Source organism: Dendrobium catenatum, unplaced genomic scaffold, assembly GCF_001605985.2.
Source record: "Dendrobium catenatum unplaced genomic scaffold, ASM160598v2 fragScaff_scaffold_134, whole genome shotgun sequence".
Lineage (NCBI taxonomy): Eukaryota > Viridiplantae > Streptophyta > Magnoliopsida > Asparagales > Orchidaceae > Dendrobium > Dendrobium catenatum.
Genome location: NW_021318596.1, coordinates 1600932 through 1613350, shown reverse-complemented (window position 1 = coordinate 1613350; position 12419 = coordinate 1600932). Strand labels below are relative to the sequence as shown.

The window sequence follows — 12419 nt, the reverse complement described above, 5'->3', positions numbered from 1 at the left end:
CTATAAGTAATTTCTCTTCCTTTTACAATTCCCTACTAAAACTTAGTTAAAAATAAGCAGAAAAGATTATTTGATCATTTGGTGATTACATTATTGTGTTGGTTGATTATTGGAGCTACCTTGATTTGCACTTTGTGCAACTGAGGATATTTTGGGCCTCTTTTTACTCTCTTAGGCCATCTCCAACCAAACGTTAAATCAGAGTTTGCCGTCCGTGTGTTTCTCTACATGAACTGAAAACTTGCGTTATTCTCGCGATGTGAACAGTGTGACGTTAATATTGAAGTCGCATTTTTTGCAAATTTCAATTTTTTTTATTGGAGAAAGACGATAGTTAGAATATTCTTTTTTGATGTTATAAAATGGAGTTTAGTTAGAAACGAGTTATAGCATTTTGGTGTTTTTTCAGTTGGAGATGCCCATATCTTCAACAGCATAACTTCAAAAACTCCTCACACTTCGACTGTAAGTATTGATTGTAAGATAATTGAGCAGAAGGGAATGCTTACTATATGTTTTGTGCCTAGAGCTTTAAAAAAATTTTAAGTGAATTTAATTTACATCTGATTTTGACTTTGAGAATTCTTAGGTTTTATTTGCGACGGTTTCTGGATATTATTTTTTTTGTCGATTTTAAGATTTTTTTTTCTTAGAAGTTGCTGTAGAAAATGATAATAAACTGTTTGAAATAAAGCCTTAATTAAAAGTTTAATTTCTCAACTAGTCTGAGTATGAACTAAGATGAATAATTATGACTTTTCATTGGGGAGCAAAGGGATTTAGGCTTCAGTTGGGACGTTTTTTTTTTTTTTTTCTCTTTTTTTAAAGTAATGTTTTAGTATAAAAATTAAAATTTTCTTATATTAAAAAAATTATTTTAAGGAGTAAGAAAATTATCTTCAATGAAACTTGAATAATCTCATATAGGCAAAAAGAATCAACAGCATCGAATCAGTTTGAGTACCTGCATTTTCTGTTACAGAAGTTATGCAAATAGAATGATGTCTTTTCTTGGTGCCTTTGTTTTCTGTTATGAAAGCTTTAGACAGGGGAGAAATTGGATGATGAGACTATTGGTCAAGAATGACCATATTATCCTGCAATATAATTTAATTTTACAATATATTATTAAGGAAAAGTAATGGTGCTTTGTTATTAATTATTGGCATTGAATTATATATCCAAAACTAATAGTCTCATCATTTATAAAAATGAATATAGTAAAACTCAGATTAATTATTTTCTTATAAGAAAATTAGATCATTTAGATTGCAAAGATTGTAAGGTTATTCCGACCAAAAATTTATATACCCAACCTCGATTATTAGTTTTACTTTAAGATAAAAGGACATAAAATAAAAAATAAAGTAAAATAATATTCTAGGATTAGATGAGGGCATTTAAATAATATAAATAAAAATATTTCTGAAAGTAAGATTTTAGATCTTAAAATTTTGTATATGCATGAGGATACTAATGTTATGTGAGAAAAAGTGACTAGTGATGTTAAGAATATTATAAAAGATGTGCTTGGAGTATCAAAAGGAAAAACTTCTAATAGTAAAAATAGTTGGTGGTGAAATCCAAATGTGCAAGAAAATATAAAAAATAAGAAGATTTATTATAAAAATTAGTTTAGATGAAAAAATTATGATATTTGGCTTCATTAAAAGTAATATGTCCCTCAGCTCTACGAATAATAATAGTATGAAAACTGATAGTATTTTGTATCAACAAGAAGTAGAAAGGTCGAGGGCAAATAATTTTAAGAAAGAAGCCCCACAATAACATAGGATCTACTCCCAAAATTTAATAATGTTAAAAAAAATCATTGAAAGTATTTATTTAATAATTCTCCTTTATTTTGGTGAATTCTCTATTCTTTGGCAAATGATAAATTATTTGACAAAAAAAGTTGAGAAATATGTAAAAATTTGTAGGCAATATTATCGGAGGCTGAGAATACTTATGTGCGATGAATTCTAAAAGTTGCATTGAGGAGTAAGCTAATTTTTATCTTTGACAGAAAATTCTTCTTGAGCAAGATGTCATAACTCATATTGTATACATCATAAAGGGTATCTGTAAGGCTACGTTAAGTCCATTAAGCCAGATGGAGAATTATGGGTTGGTCGGATGGCATGAAAAAGATGAGTTAAATTAGACGTATTAAAGAGTTTTGGATTGGGCAATGGTGGAGGAGAAACTTTAGCATGATGATGGCCTTCATGGGCATCTTCAAATTATATAGTCTTATTTTATTATTGATTTTATGGTGGTGAGTTCCATGCATCATTCTATGATGATACTTTTTATTGATCTGCCTCCCTTAATATTTATAAGATTCAGGCTTGTTGATCCTCTATCATGCATGTTTGAACCTCTAGGGATGGGTCTTGATGGCCCACTATTTCTTGATTACGATGTCCATAGTTGTCATACATATTATTGGGTTGAGAACTGTTGGAATGAGAAAATTCAATGCCACTAGTCTTGCTCCTATTAGCCATTGAAATGGTTTTGCTCTAAAATTAGTATATTTATTCCCCTAGCCATAGCCAAACTATTATGTGATAGAAAATTCATAGCAATTAAAGAATATTATGTCCTAGATTTGTACAAAGATCTAACACACAAATGGATTAAAGATAATAATACACGGGACACCTGAGTTTTCATATAAAAAATTTAGAAAGATAAAAAAATGGAGCATGGCGCAGTTGAAATAATCACTTTATTTTTGAAGTTACAAAAGACCTCTCTCTCCAAACTAGAGAAGATGAGATTACAAAGTTGAAAGTACTTGCTAGATCTCTTATAATTGTAGTAAAGTTTGTGGTAGTACTACTGAAAGAAATGAGAAGGATGGTCAGATGATATTAGTTGGGTGACTGCGGTCAGATGATGTTAGTTCATCAACAATGGATAGTTGATGATGGTCCAATGGAAACGATCATGCAATGGGGTCAGGCGATGATAATTGAATTATGGTGGTTGAATGATGATTGATAGATTAGGATGATCTAGCGATAGTTGTTATATGACAAAGGTAGGGAAATGATGGCTAGATGATGATGAATTGATTAGGAAGACCAACGACGTTGTTTAGGCAAAGATGATCAGGCAATGGTGATTGAATAATGATAGTCAAATGATAGTGGTGGCTAATGGTGATTGTCAGAGTTGAATATCAAGTAGGGCTTTAGAGTTCATCAGATATCTAATCTCTGTTCAAGATCTCTACCATGTGGAGAATGAATGTTTATTTATAATATTTTAAGAGTAACATTGTAGTAAATTATGCCAAAATTTTGTAACAACAACCCATATTGAATCCTTTGATCATAAACTATTTATTCAATATTTAAATATCTTAAAGTCCTCAAAAGTCAAATGATCTTGGGCTTGTTAGATTAGTTTCAATGGGCCCCTTGATTTGAGTATAAGAATATACGATTTGAAGATTGTTTGGCTCCTTAATTTGTGTATTGAAGTATTAAACTATATTTCATGTATTTGATATTATAGGCTTATTTGGGCTCGAATTGGATCATGCTTGATGTTGATGGATTCATCTCATTAAGATGCTAAAGTTAACTATAAATTTGTTGAATTCGAAGTTTGGAAAGTTTGGATAGTCATGAATTTATTTTTAAAAGATTCTAATATATGTAATGCATGAATATTCATGGTAATCAAGTTTAACTATTGGAGACCTACAACTTCATTTTTTCCCTTAATTTTTTCTCTTTGATCATGGGGACATAACAACATGATACTTCTCACAAAGATTGATGGACATAAAAATCTTAAACATAAATTTTAAAGAGTTTTTTTTTTTTAATTTTAAATTTCAAACTACTAATCTTATAATGACTGAATTGGTGTACATAATAATCTTAATCATAAATTTTAATGAGTCCTTTTTCAAGTTCAAACTGGTGATCTTCAAATAATACTGGTAGCAGTTTAAAACATTGCTCCAAAGTTTCCATGTAAATACCTACTACCAGAGATTTCTTTCTCATCGATATAATTTTGGGAAAAGATGATTTATGTAACTTTGCATATATATTCAGGAGATAATTTTTGTGATTTAAATCCTCAATCTTCAGATTGAAGTGAAGCAAATAAATAACTACTCGCCCTCAAATAGAGATGCAAATGCCCAAGGCTTTGTGTGATACCTCGTTCCCTTACTGTTTCTCTCTAGATTGAATTTTCCTCCCAGGATCGTCCGGGACGATATTGAGATCATCCAGGCCGATCTGTACTGTTCAAAATATCGTCCTGAGAATAGTTCTGGGAACCGTCCAGGCTGATGATTCCGCATTGCATAGACTCATTGACCATTGATTGACTTGATTTGATTGACCTGCATATTGATAGCATCGCCATGCTTTGATTTTAGTTGTAGGCTTTGGTGACCTGCTGGGCTTTGTAAGCTCATTATATGTGGTTAAAATTTTCAGGTCCGAGCAAGGAAGCAGGAATGGAGATTGATCAAGACTGTCGACGAATCCTTTCACTATTGATATCTGGGGCATCACACTTTGTTTGGCACAAATTTCTTACTATTTCTTTAAGTAGTTTTTTAGTACAAAAATTCTAGAAAGCTGCTTTAAAAAGCAATAAGAAAGCCACTTTAAGAAGCAATAAGAAAGCCGTCCCAAATGAAGTCTAAGGCTTTGTTTGTGATGACTTTTTTGCTACTTTTTTAAAGTAGCTTTCTAGTACAATTTTTTTAACTAGAAATTTTTACACTAGAAATCTGCTTTAGAAAATAGTAAGAAGTGCCTTTTGTTTTTGATAACAACACAACTTGTTCTAAGCACAACAAAGGATTTGGTTTTCTCTCCTGTGGAGCTAGGACATCTTCCATTCCGTTCTGCCTAGGCTTCTCCCACTGGATTTTCTCTGGCAACGCTCCACTGCTGTCGTCTCTCTGGATTAGGGAAAATTTTCCTTTGATTTTTTGTGCCTTTTATTTCCCGCTTCGTCCCCTTTGGACATTTGTGGCGTATGGCGGAAAATCAATTCTTGGATCCTAGTTTTTTGGGTGGATCCAAGGAGCCGCGTTCTTTCTTGGATGCTTTATCTAGTTCTGCCTCTGATGTTTATTTTTCGGAGATCAAAACGACTTCCTTTCGGGGTTTACCATCTGTGTGGATCTCAGAAGAGGAGATCATTTCACTTGTGACACCCTTCCAGTATGCCTTCGTTAATTTTTTTCCTTCCCGTCACTCTAGCTTGGATTCTATTAGTAGGCTTTTTTTTTTTCAACCATTAGCTCACTGCTGATTTCTGGGTAACCTTGCTTGATTTCTGTCATGTGTTGATTAAATTGAAGAGTGACCTAGATTATAGCAAGGTATTCTACCACATACCTTATTTAAAATTGCTACATGAAATTAATCAAATGGTCTCCCTCCCTTGATATCGGTGTTGAATCCTCTGTTATTCCCATTTGGATTTCATTCCCTAATTATGGCCTCATCTATTCTCTCCAATAAATTCTTCACAATTTGGGCTCGTTGTTTGGTCGCCCATTAAAAGTTGACAGCACCACCTCTATTGGTTCTCGGCCTTCTCTTGTGCTTGTCTTAGTAGAACTTGACATAACTAAAAAGTATTCGAAAAAAAATATGGCTCGGTCCTGATAAGTTTGGATACATCTAGAGTGTTGAGATGGAGGCTTTCCCTCTCTTTTGTGATCAATGTAAAGCTCTTGGGCATGTGAGGGGGAGTGTCGAACCCTGTCATCTGTCATAGTGAATGGACCTGCTATTTCTGTTAATCCTCTTAAGACTGTTGGGAATGAAACTGGTGCTGTGGAAAATGTTGTTGTTAATGGAAATGTTGGTGTTGTTTCTTCTAATCTTTTATGTCATGTTACATCTTCTAATGAGGTCCTCATTAGTGCGGGTAATGGGGTGGTTTATGATCTTGGGGTGGAGGCATCTGGGGCTGTTGTTCATTCCATTGATGTTGGTATTGTGGGACCTCCCTTGGTTATTTCTAATGGTGGGTTTCCCGTTGTTCTAGTGGTTCAGGAGGCTGATGCACATGTTCCGGAGAATTTGGATAATTGTAATGTTAATTTTGATGATCATGAGGATGGTGAGGGTGTTGCTCATGTTGTGAACGATTCTTTAGCTCTTGTTTCATTTCAAGACAATTTAGAAGTAGATAACATGGATGTGTGTAATGTTACCACGGTGGTTTCAAATGATCCAACAGGTGATTTGGTTGTTTCCTTAGATGAACCATCTTTATCAACTCCTGATTCTTCTTTGTCGGAAGGATTGGTGCTAATGGTTGAAGTTCCAGTTAATATCATTTCTAATGAGGATATGAAAGCTCAATTAGCAGTGAATTCGAATGATACTACTGTTGGATGTGCACGAGGGGTTTAATGCAATGTCTAACTTGAAGAAGAATCACATTGTTGAGAAGGCTTTTTCCATTGGGGGTGGTAAGCGACAGAGGTGTAAATCTAATTGAAAGTAATTGATGTTGTTGTGCTGTGGTTTGGCCTTTTTTTAATGGGTGTGGACCCTCTTTGGTGCGGTGTTATGTGTTCTTCTTTTTGGGAGCTACTCTATTTGGCAGGCTTTTATTTGTTTATATGGTCGCTAGTTGCTGGTGGGTTTTGACTATTGATTGGATGGGTGGCAAGGTTTTGTGGTCGGACTATGATGTGACAGGTTTCCTGCACGACACCTTTGATGGTTATAGGTTTGTCTTGGCAATCTTGGTGGTTATCTGGTTGGTATTGGGACTTCTTGCTGTATTTTCTGCCTCTAATGGATGATCTAAGATTTGCAACTGAGTGACGTTTCTGAGTCCAATGAGCTTCTGTCCTCCTTTTGTTATCTTCAATTTTTTTATTTATTTTTATTTTGTTTATTTGGTAATATGTAGCTTACTGTAGTATTTTTAGCTTTGTGATTGCGTGTTTTTACCCTTCTCATTGATGGAATAAAATCTATTATCTCAGAAAAAGAAAAAAAAAAACAGTAAAAAAGTCGTCCGAAACAAGCATTAAATCTCTCATAAAACTCAGTTCTAAACCGTTAATCTTCCATTCAAATTCAGTTAAATTTTTTGCACTTGCAACATATTTGTTTTTGTTGAAGCTTAAACCTATCAAGGACAACATCATGAAACTCCATCTTTGCTAACCTTTTTACAAGACTCTCAAGAGAATCCCCAATAAAATTATGCAAACAAAAATCTTGATTGAAAGCCGTGCTGGTTCCTGTAACCATCAATCCTCAAATGTTCTCTTTCTTCGAATTTCTTCTACTTTTTGAACTGCTTTTCAGCTTTCTTCAACTCGTCCATAAGCAAATGTGCCACTGATTTGTACCCTCTTTCACGAGCTGTGCTCCAACAACACCATAATAGCATCTTTAGAATATAGAAAATAAAAGTAAATTAGAAGCTAAAATTTAGCTCAGTAAGTTGATGAGATGAACAAACCATGATAAATAGCAATTCCAGTTGGTGTCATCTTTCGCTTCTTCAAACATAGAGAACTGCTACCATTTGTAGGAAAGATTTGTTAGAAGAAAGTTGATAAAAAAAACTTTGCTTCTGTCTCAGAAAAATATGTTCTCAAATAAGTGAATAATACTTTGAAGGATGAACATTATGAGAGAAATTTTATAATTTAGCTTAAACCATCTCATTTACAGACTAAATTCTTAGCCATTGCACAGCAAATTCAGTGAATTTCTAACTCTGGTATAGGAAAACTGAATTTCCAGTTCAGGTGTTGTAGGAAAAGATCAATGAGAGTGAAAGTGAAAAGCTCTTAGCATATATTGGTCACCTGTTACATATCCAATAAGGTTTGTTGCCTTTCTCTTCAATACAGTGGGGGCACATCCAGTCCTTCATCCTTCTCACTTCCTCCATATCTGAAAAAAAAAATGCAATGTATGTGATACCAAAAAAAAAACCAGAAAACAGAGAAAAACACAGAAAATCATCAATGATAAGATAACTAGGCAATTTTGAGCATCTAAAACTCAATTAATTATTCCGTGCAGACGCCGAACACCGTCCAGAGAATGCGTCACGTTACCCCTTCTCTCGATACCACTGATGTGACACATTCTGGTTGATCTCCGGATGACGTTTTGCGTCCGGTTTCCGCACAGAATAATTTCTCCTAAAATTCTAAATAATTGAGGTAGAAGAATCTAGGAAATTTGAGGGTGCCTATAACTCCAAGAGATTGAGGGAGAAAGGAGATAGGCATTGAGATCAAATTCATTCATTATGTTTGCATATTCTAGTTTACCTGAGAGGAATATTTGTAAGCTAGAAGAGCACATGGAACTTCTTCAACAACCTTATAACACTAATAACCTATAAAATGATTGGACTTATAAATTATCCATTAAAATACCCCTTTTATTTATTCATAGCAGAATTCAGGAGGTTCATTTGGGTAAACGCCAATTTTTTATTCTAAAAGTTTAGACCGAAGAACTACCTTGTGGATCTATTTCATAAAGCAACTATCAACAATCTCTTCTTAAGCTTCGTTTAGGACAACTTTCTTACTGTTTCCTTAAGCAGCTTTTTAGTATAAAAATTCTTATTTAAGAAAATTTTTGTACTAAAAAGCTGCTTTAGAAAGCCAACCTTTAGAATTATTAGGGTTCATTTGATGGGAATTTATAATGAAAGTTGAGAAGCTACTTTTCAAAAGCTGTTTGAAGAAATGATTTATGCTTAACAAAGCAGTTTCAAAATAATATTTAAAATAAACTTCTCAAAAGAAAATTTCACCAAAACCAACTCAAATCTTTTTTTTTTTATCTGCTTTAAAGCAAGTTTCTGCTACCACAAAGCATGTAAAAATCCTTTTAATAAAAAGAGATTAGTAAGTTACACCAACTTTTCTGTGTCACCATTAGAAGAAGCTAAACACAGAAGCAAAAAGCTAGGAAAGCATTATACCTTCACCATATCTAACCTTGAGACAAGCACGACACAAGATTCCATTAGAAGAATGGCACACAGAACATTCTGTCTTGCCTATCAATGGAATATAAAGTTGTAAGATATCACTCGATTGGGAATAAAATACAAAAGAGAAGATGCTGCTTTAATCTCTTCACCAGTGCAAGGCTGGTTGATATTTCCAGTATTGCATCTGTTGCAGTCTTCTTCACCGCATAGCTTTTTTTGCCTACAGTATAAGTGGATAGGAATGATTATACAATATAGTGATGCACTACCGAAGTATGCAGATAAAATCAATATGCTAGGCGAAAAAAGATTGGAAAAAAGATAGTTTGGTTGATGTTTGTGTATTGAGCCACGCATTAAATTAAGTTTAGTGCTAGTAGAGGTAAGGGGGGATCCAGCTTTTTTTTTTTTTAAGGTTGGACAAAATTTTAATTAATTAGACAATAATAATAATAATAATAATAATAATAATAATAATAATAATAATAATAATAATAATAATAATAATAATAATAATAATAATAAATAAATAAATAATAACATCAAATAGTAATAATAACAAAATAATTTATTTTTAAAATTTAACCAACATAATACTAAAAAATTTCTAAGAGGAAATTTTTATTATTTATCTTCAAATTACATATTGGGAATGTCGAATGCGATTGGGAAGAAGACGGTTGCGAGGCAGCGATGTCTTGAACATCGAATGCGCGAAAAGCAAAAGCGGTTGCGAAGTGCAGACTCTGGGGATGGGCAACAAGGCTTAGGTTGGGCAAAAATGTTCTTTTAATGGGTGGGGGGAATATAAAAAATGCCCCCACTAGTATATTATTTATTTTTTGGAGGGTGGCATTTGCACACCCTTACATCAAGGGGGTTACGCCCATGAGTAGAGGCAAAATTGAACATAACTGAATGGAGATGAAAAATTTATTAAGCAAACTCAGATAGTTTGGACAAGCATAAGTTAATGAGGATTGAGATGATTATACAATATAATTACTAATCAATAATTGAACGATATAATTTAGGTTACTCTTGCTTAAATCAATCAACCATGCAAATATTAAACACTATGTAACAATTGCGCAAAATCAATTCCATATCAAGCAACAGTTCCCTCCTTTTTTGAACAGCCGAGGGAAAATGAGCTCCAAATCAGTCGTTCTACTACTTGGTGGCATTAAATACGGGAATTGGTAAGCTGAAGGCACAATGGGATATTAGCAGCTATGGAAAATCACCTCACATATGGACATATTATATTTCATTCAATGATGTTGCAGAATTTGGCATTGACCAAAACTTTTAGCTATATCAAGACCACTGATATACTTGACAATTGTACTTTACTGAGGAAATCTCAAGACCATTTAGAGATTCCCTACAAGGCAGGAGCGACCTAGATTGAATTTAAAATGTTTAAACATTTATTTATCTCGTATCCACTATCTAAATGGGAAGAAAAATGAGCTTTCCCCTTGAGATCATGAATGATTAAATCAAATATTATTTGGGAAGTGCTTAAATACTTTATTTTTGGGACTGCACACTCGAATAATATATGCTATCATACAAGTATGGTAAATGGAACCCAGGAAAAAGTATGAACAGTCCATAAAGTCATGGATAATTAAATCAATCATCATGTATTCTGTAAAGTTTATTCAACATGTGATAAACTGTTGGCACAGATTTGAGGGTGGTGGATTTGATATTGAAAGCAACTGAAGGCTAGATTGGGTCCTGGCTAGGAGTAATGTGAATTTTATCTTATCTAAATCGTTCTTGAACAAGCTAAATTAGGTTTTTCTGAGTTAATCAAGATGAAACATCTTTCTTTGAATCATGTTGACTATATCCCTCTTAAGATGGAGTTCTCTCAGATCTTGAGAGTTGAGAAGTGATTTCCATCATTGTTGAATGTGGATGCATGAAATTGTGAGTGTGCATGGTCTGCTAAAAACATTGAAAATCAAAACTACTCAAAATTCAACTCGACTTTATTTTTGGTTCAAAATCATCCTTGAATGCCATCTAAAATAAATTTCGAGTTTGACTATGCTTGCTCGAATGTAGTTTGAATTGTCTAAAGATTATCTAGATATCATGACTGAAACGTGGCTTATGTAATTATTGTTAATTTGAAAATATCACCAAACCAAACACTGAAAAACAAAACATTACATTACTTATGTCAGAAAATCAAACAAGCCTTGCTGGGTTTGAATTGAAGGTAGTATATAATGAACTAAATAAAATACATAGTTGACTAGGAGCCTATAAATTAATTTGAGTTTTAGCCACTTTCTCCTATTTCCCTTCATTTCTAAACATCCACTCAAACCTTGCATGAAATGGCAGAAAGAAAACTAATAAACCAGAGAACCTGCAGAAATGGCAGCAAATGCCCAGAACAGAGTCATAGACGCTTCCTCGTGCACTACCTCCACGGCTTACCAACCCCATTCTCCTCCATGCCGGCATTGCCAATCTTGTTTTTGGTGCTGGATCCGAAGAATCTGAGACCCACATATTGTTTTAGTGTTCAGTTGTATGTTTGAAGTTACAAAAATTTAAAAAGCTATTTGCTAGATTCCATAATCTGATCAGAAGCAGTTTGATTTCAAACTCTCAACTACCTTCAAAATCCCTCCGAAATGACTGAAAATAAAATCATCATTCTTAAAACATATTTTCTAAACAACAAGAAACCGAATGAGCCCACAATATAATAAAAATAATAATCATCTAAACTTGAGATCAGGAAGGGCTCAGGAGAAAAAAAAAATGGAATACCTCGATCTAATGGTAGTTCTACGACTGCTGGTTTCCCTTTCAATCTATCAGAGCGCCGAAGGGAACCCAAACCCTTGAGTTTATTCTTCCCTGGACTGTTCGTGCTTCTTGCACTCGATTTGGGAGAAGAAACGATGGAGCGAAGCTCATCGGCGCAGCGATTTAAGTTCAGAAAGGCCATTCTAGCCTTTAAATTTACAAATCAAAAGCCAGGGCATACATTAGATACTATTGTGAAGGTAAAAAATCCATGGAATTAAGCTGAGGAACTAACCTTGTTCTCTGAAATTCGAGCTTTTCGAAAGCTTTCATACTCGCATTCTGCTTGGGGATGTCCCATGGCGTCGTCGATTCAGCTAAGAGAAGAGTGCAAGGAATAGGAGGATGCCCTAGCTTAATTGCTGCAGCAGAAAATAAGTGGAATTTTTTGTCTCTAACGGCTATATTTTAAGTTCATTGGGGTCCAATTCAAAATTTTAAGTGTGGACAGGAACGATAGGTAGGGCCAGAAATTTCTGACTTACCTTATTAATCTGCGCATGTTATTATCTGAGGGAATCTCGAAATTCTTTATTTTTAGTGAATTGAACTGATAGGTTTGGTATGCATCCCTCTCTATAGATATTATT

The 12419-nt window shown here is 33.9% G+C and overlaps 1 protein-coding gene across 1 annotated transcript; it reads right to left on the bottom strand.

Annotated features, from left to right (window-relative positions):
- Positions 1 to 7170: 7170 nt before the first annotated feature.
- Positions 7171 to 12188, bottom strand: LOC110111412. Its single transcript, XM_020843277.2, has 8 exons — positions 12065 to 12188; positions 11791 to 11977; positions 11381 to 11513; positions 9138 to 9208; positions 8977 to 9054; positions 7838 to 7925; positions 7486 to 7541; positions 7171 to 7385 (listed from the first exon to the last, which is right to left on the bottom strand). Exons 1-8 carry the CDS (start codon positions 12128 to 12130, stop codon positions 7306 to 7308), a joined length of 759 nt encoding a protein of 252 aa, XP_020698936.1. The 5' UTR covers positions 12131 to 12188; the 3' UTR covers positions 7171 to 7305.
- Positions 12189 to 12419: the final 231 nt, after the last annotated feature.

Excerpts from the sequence above, each read along its gene's own strand:
- LOC110111412 (XM_020843277.2), bottom strand. The coding sequence starts at position 12,130 with ATGGGACATCCCCAAGCAGAATGCGAGTATGAAAGCTTTCGAAAAGCT. Across the intron at positions 9,209-11,380 it reads ATTTGCTGCCATTTCTGCAG|GCAAAAAAAGCTATGCGGTG; the intron begins GTTCTCTGGTTT and ends CTTATACTGTAG. Across the intron at positions 7,386-7,485 it reads TGGAATTGCTATTTATCATG|CTCGTGAAAGAGGGTACAAA; the intron begins GTTTGTTCATCT and ends GTTGGAGCACAG.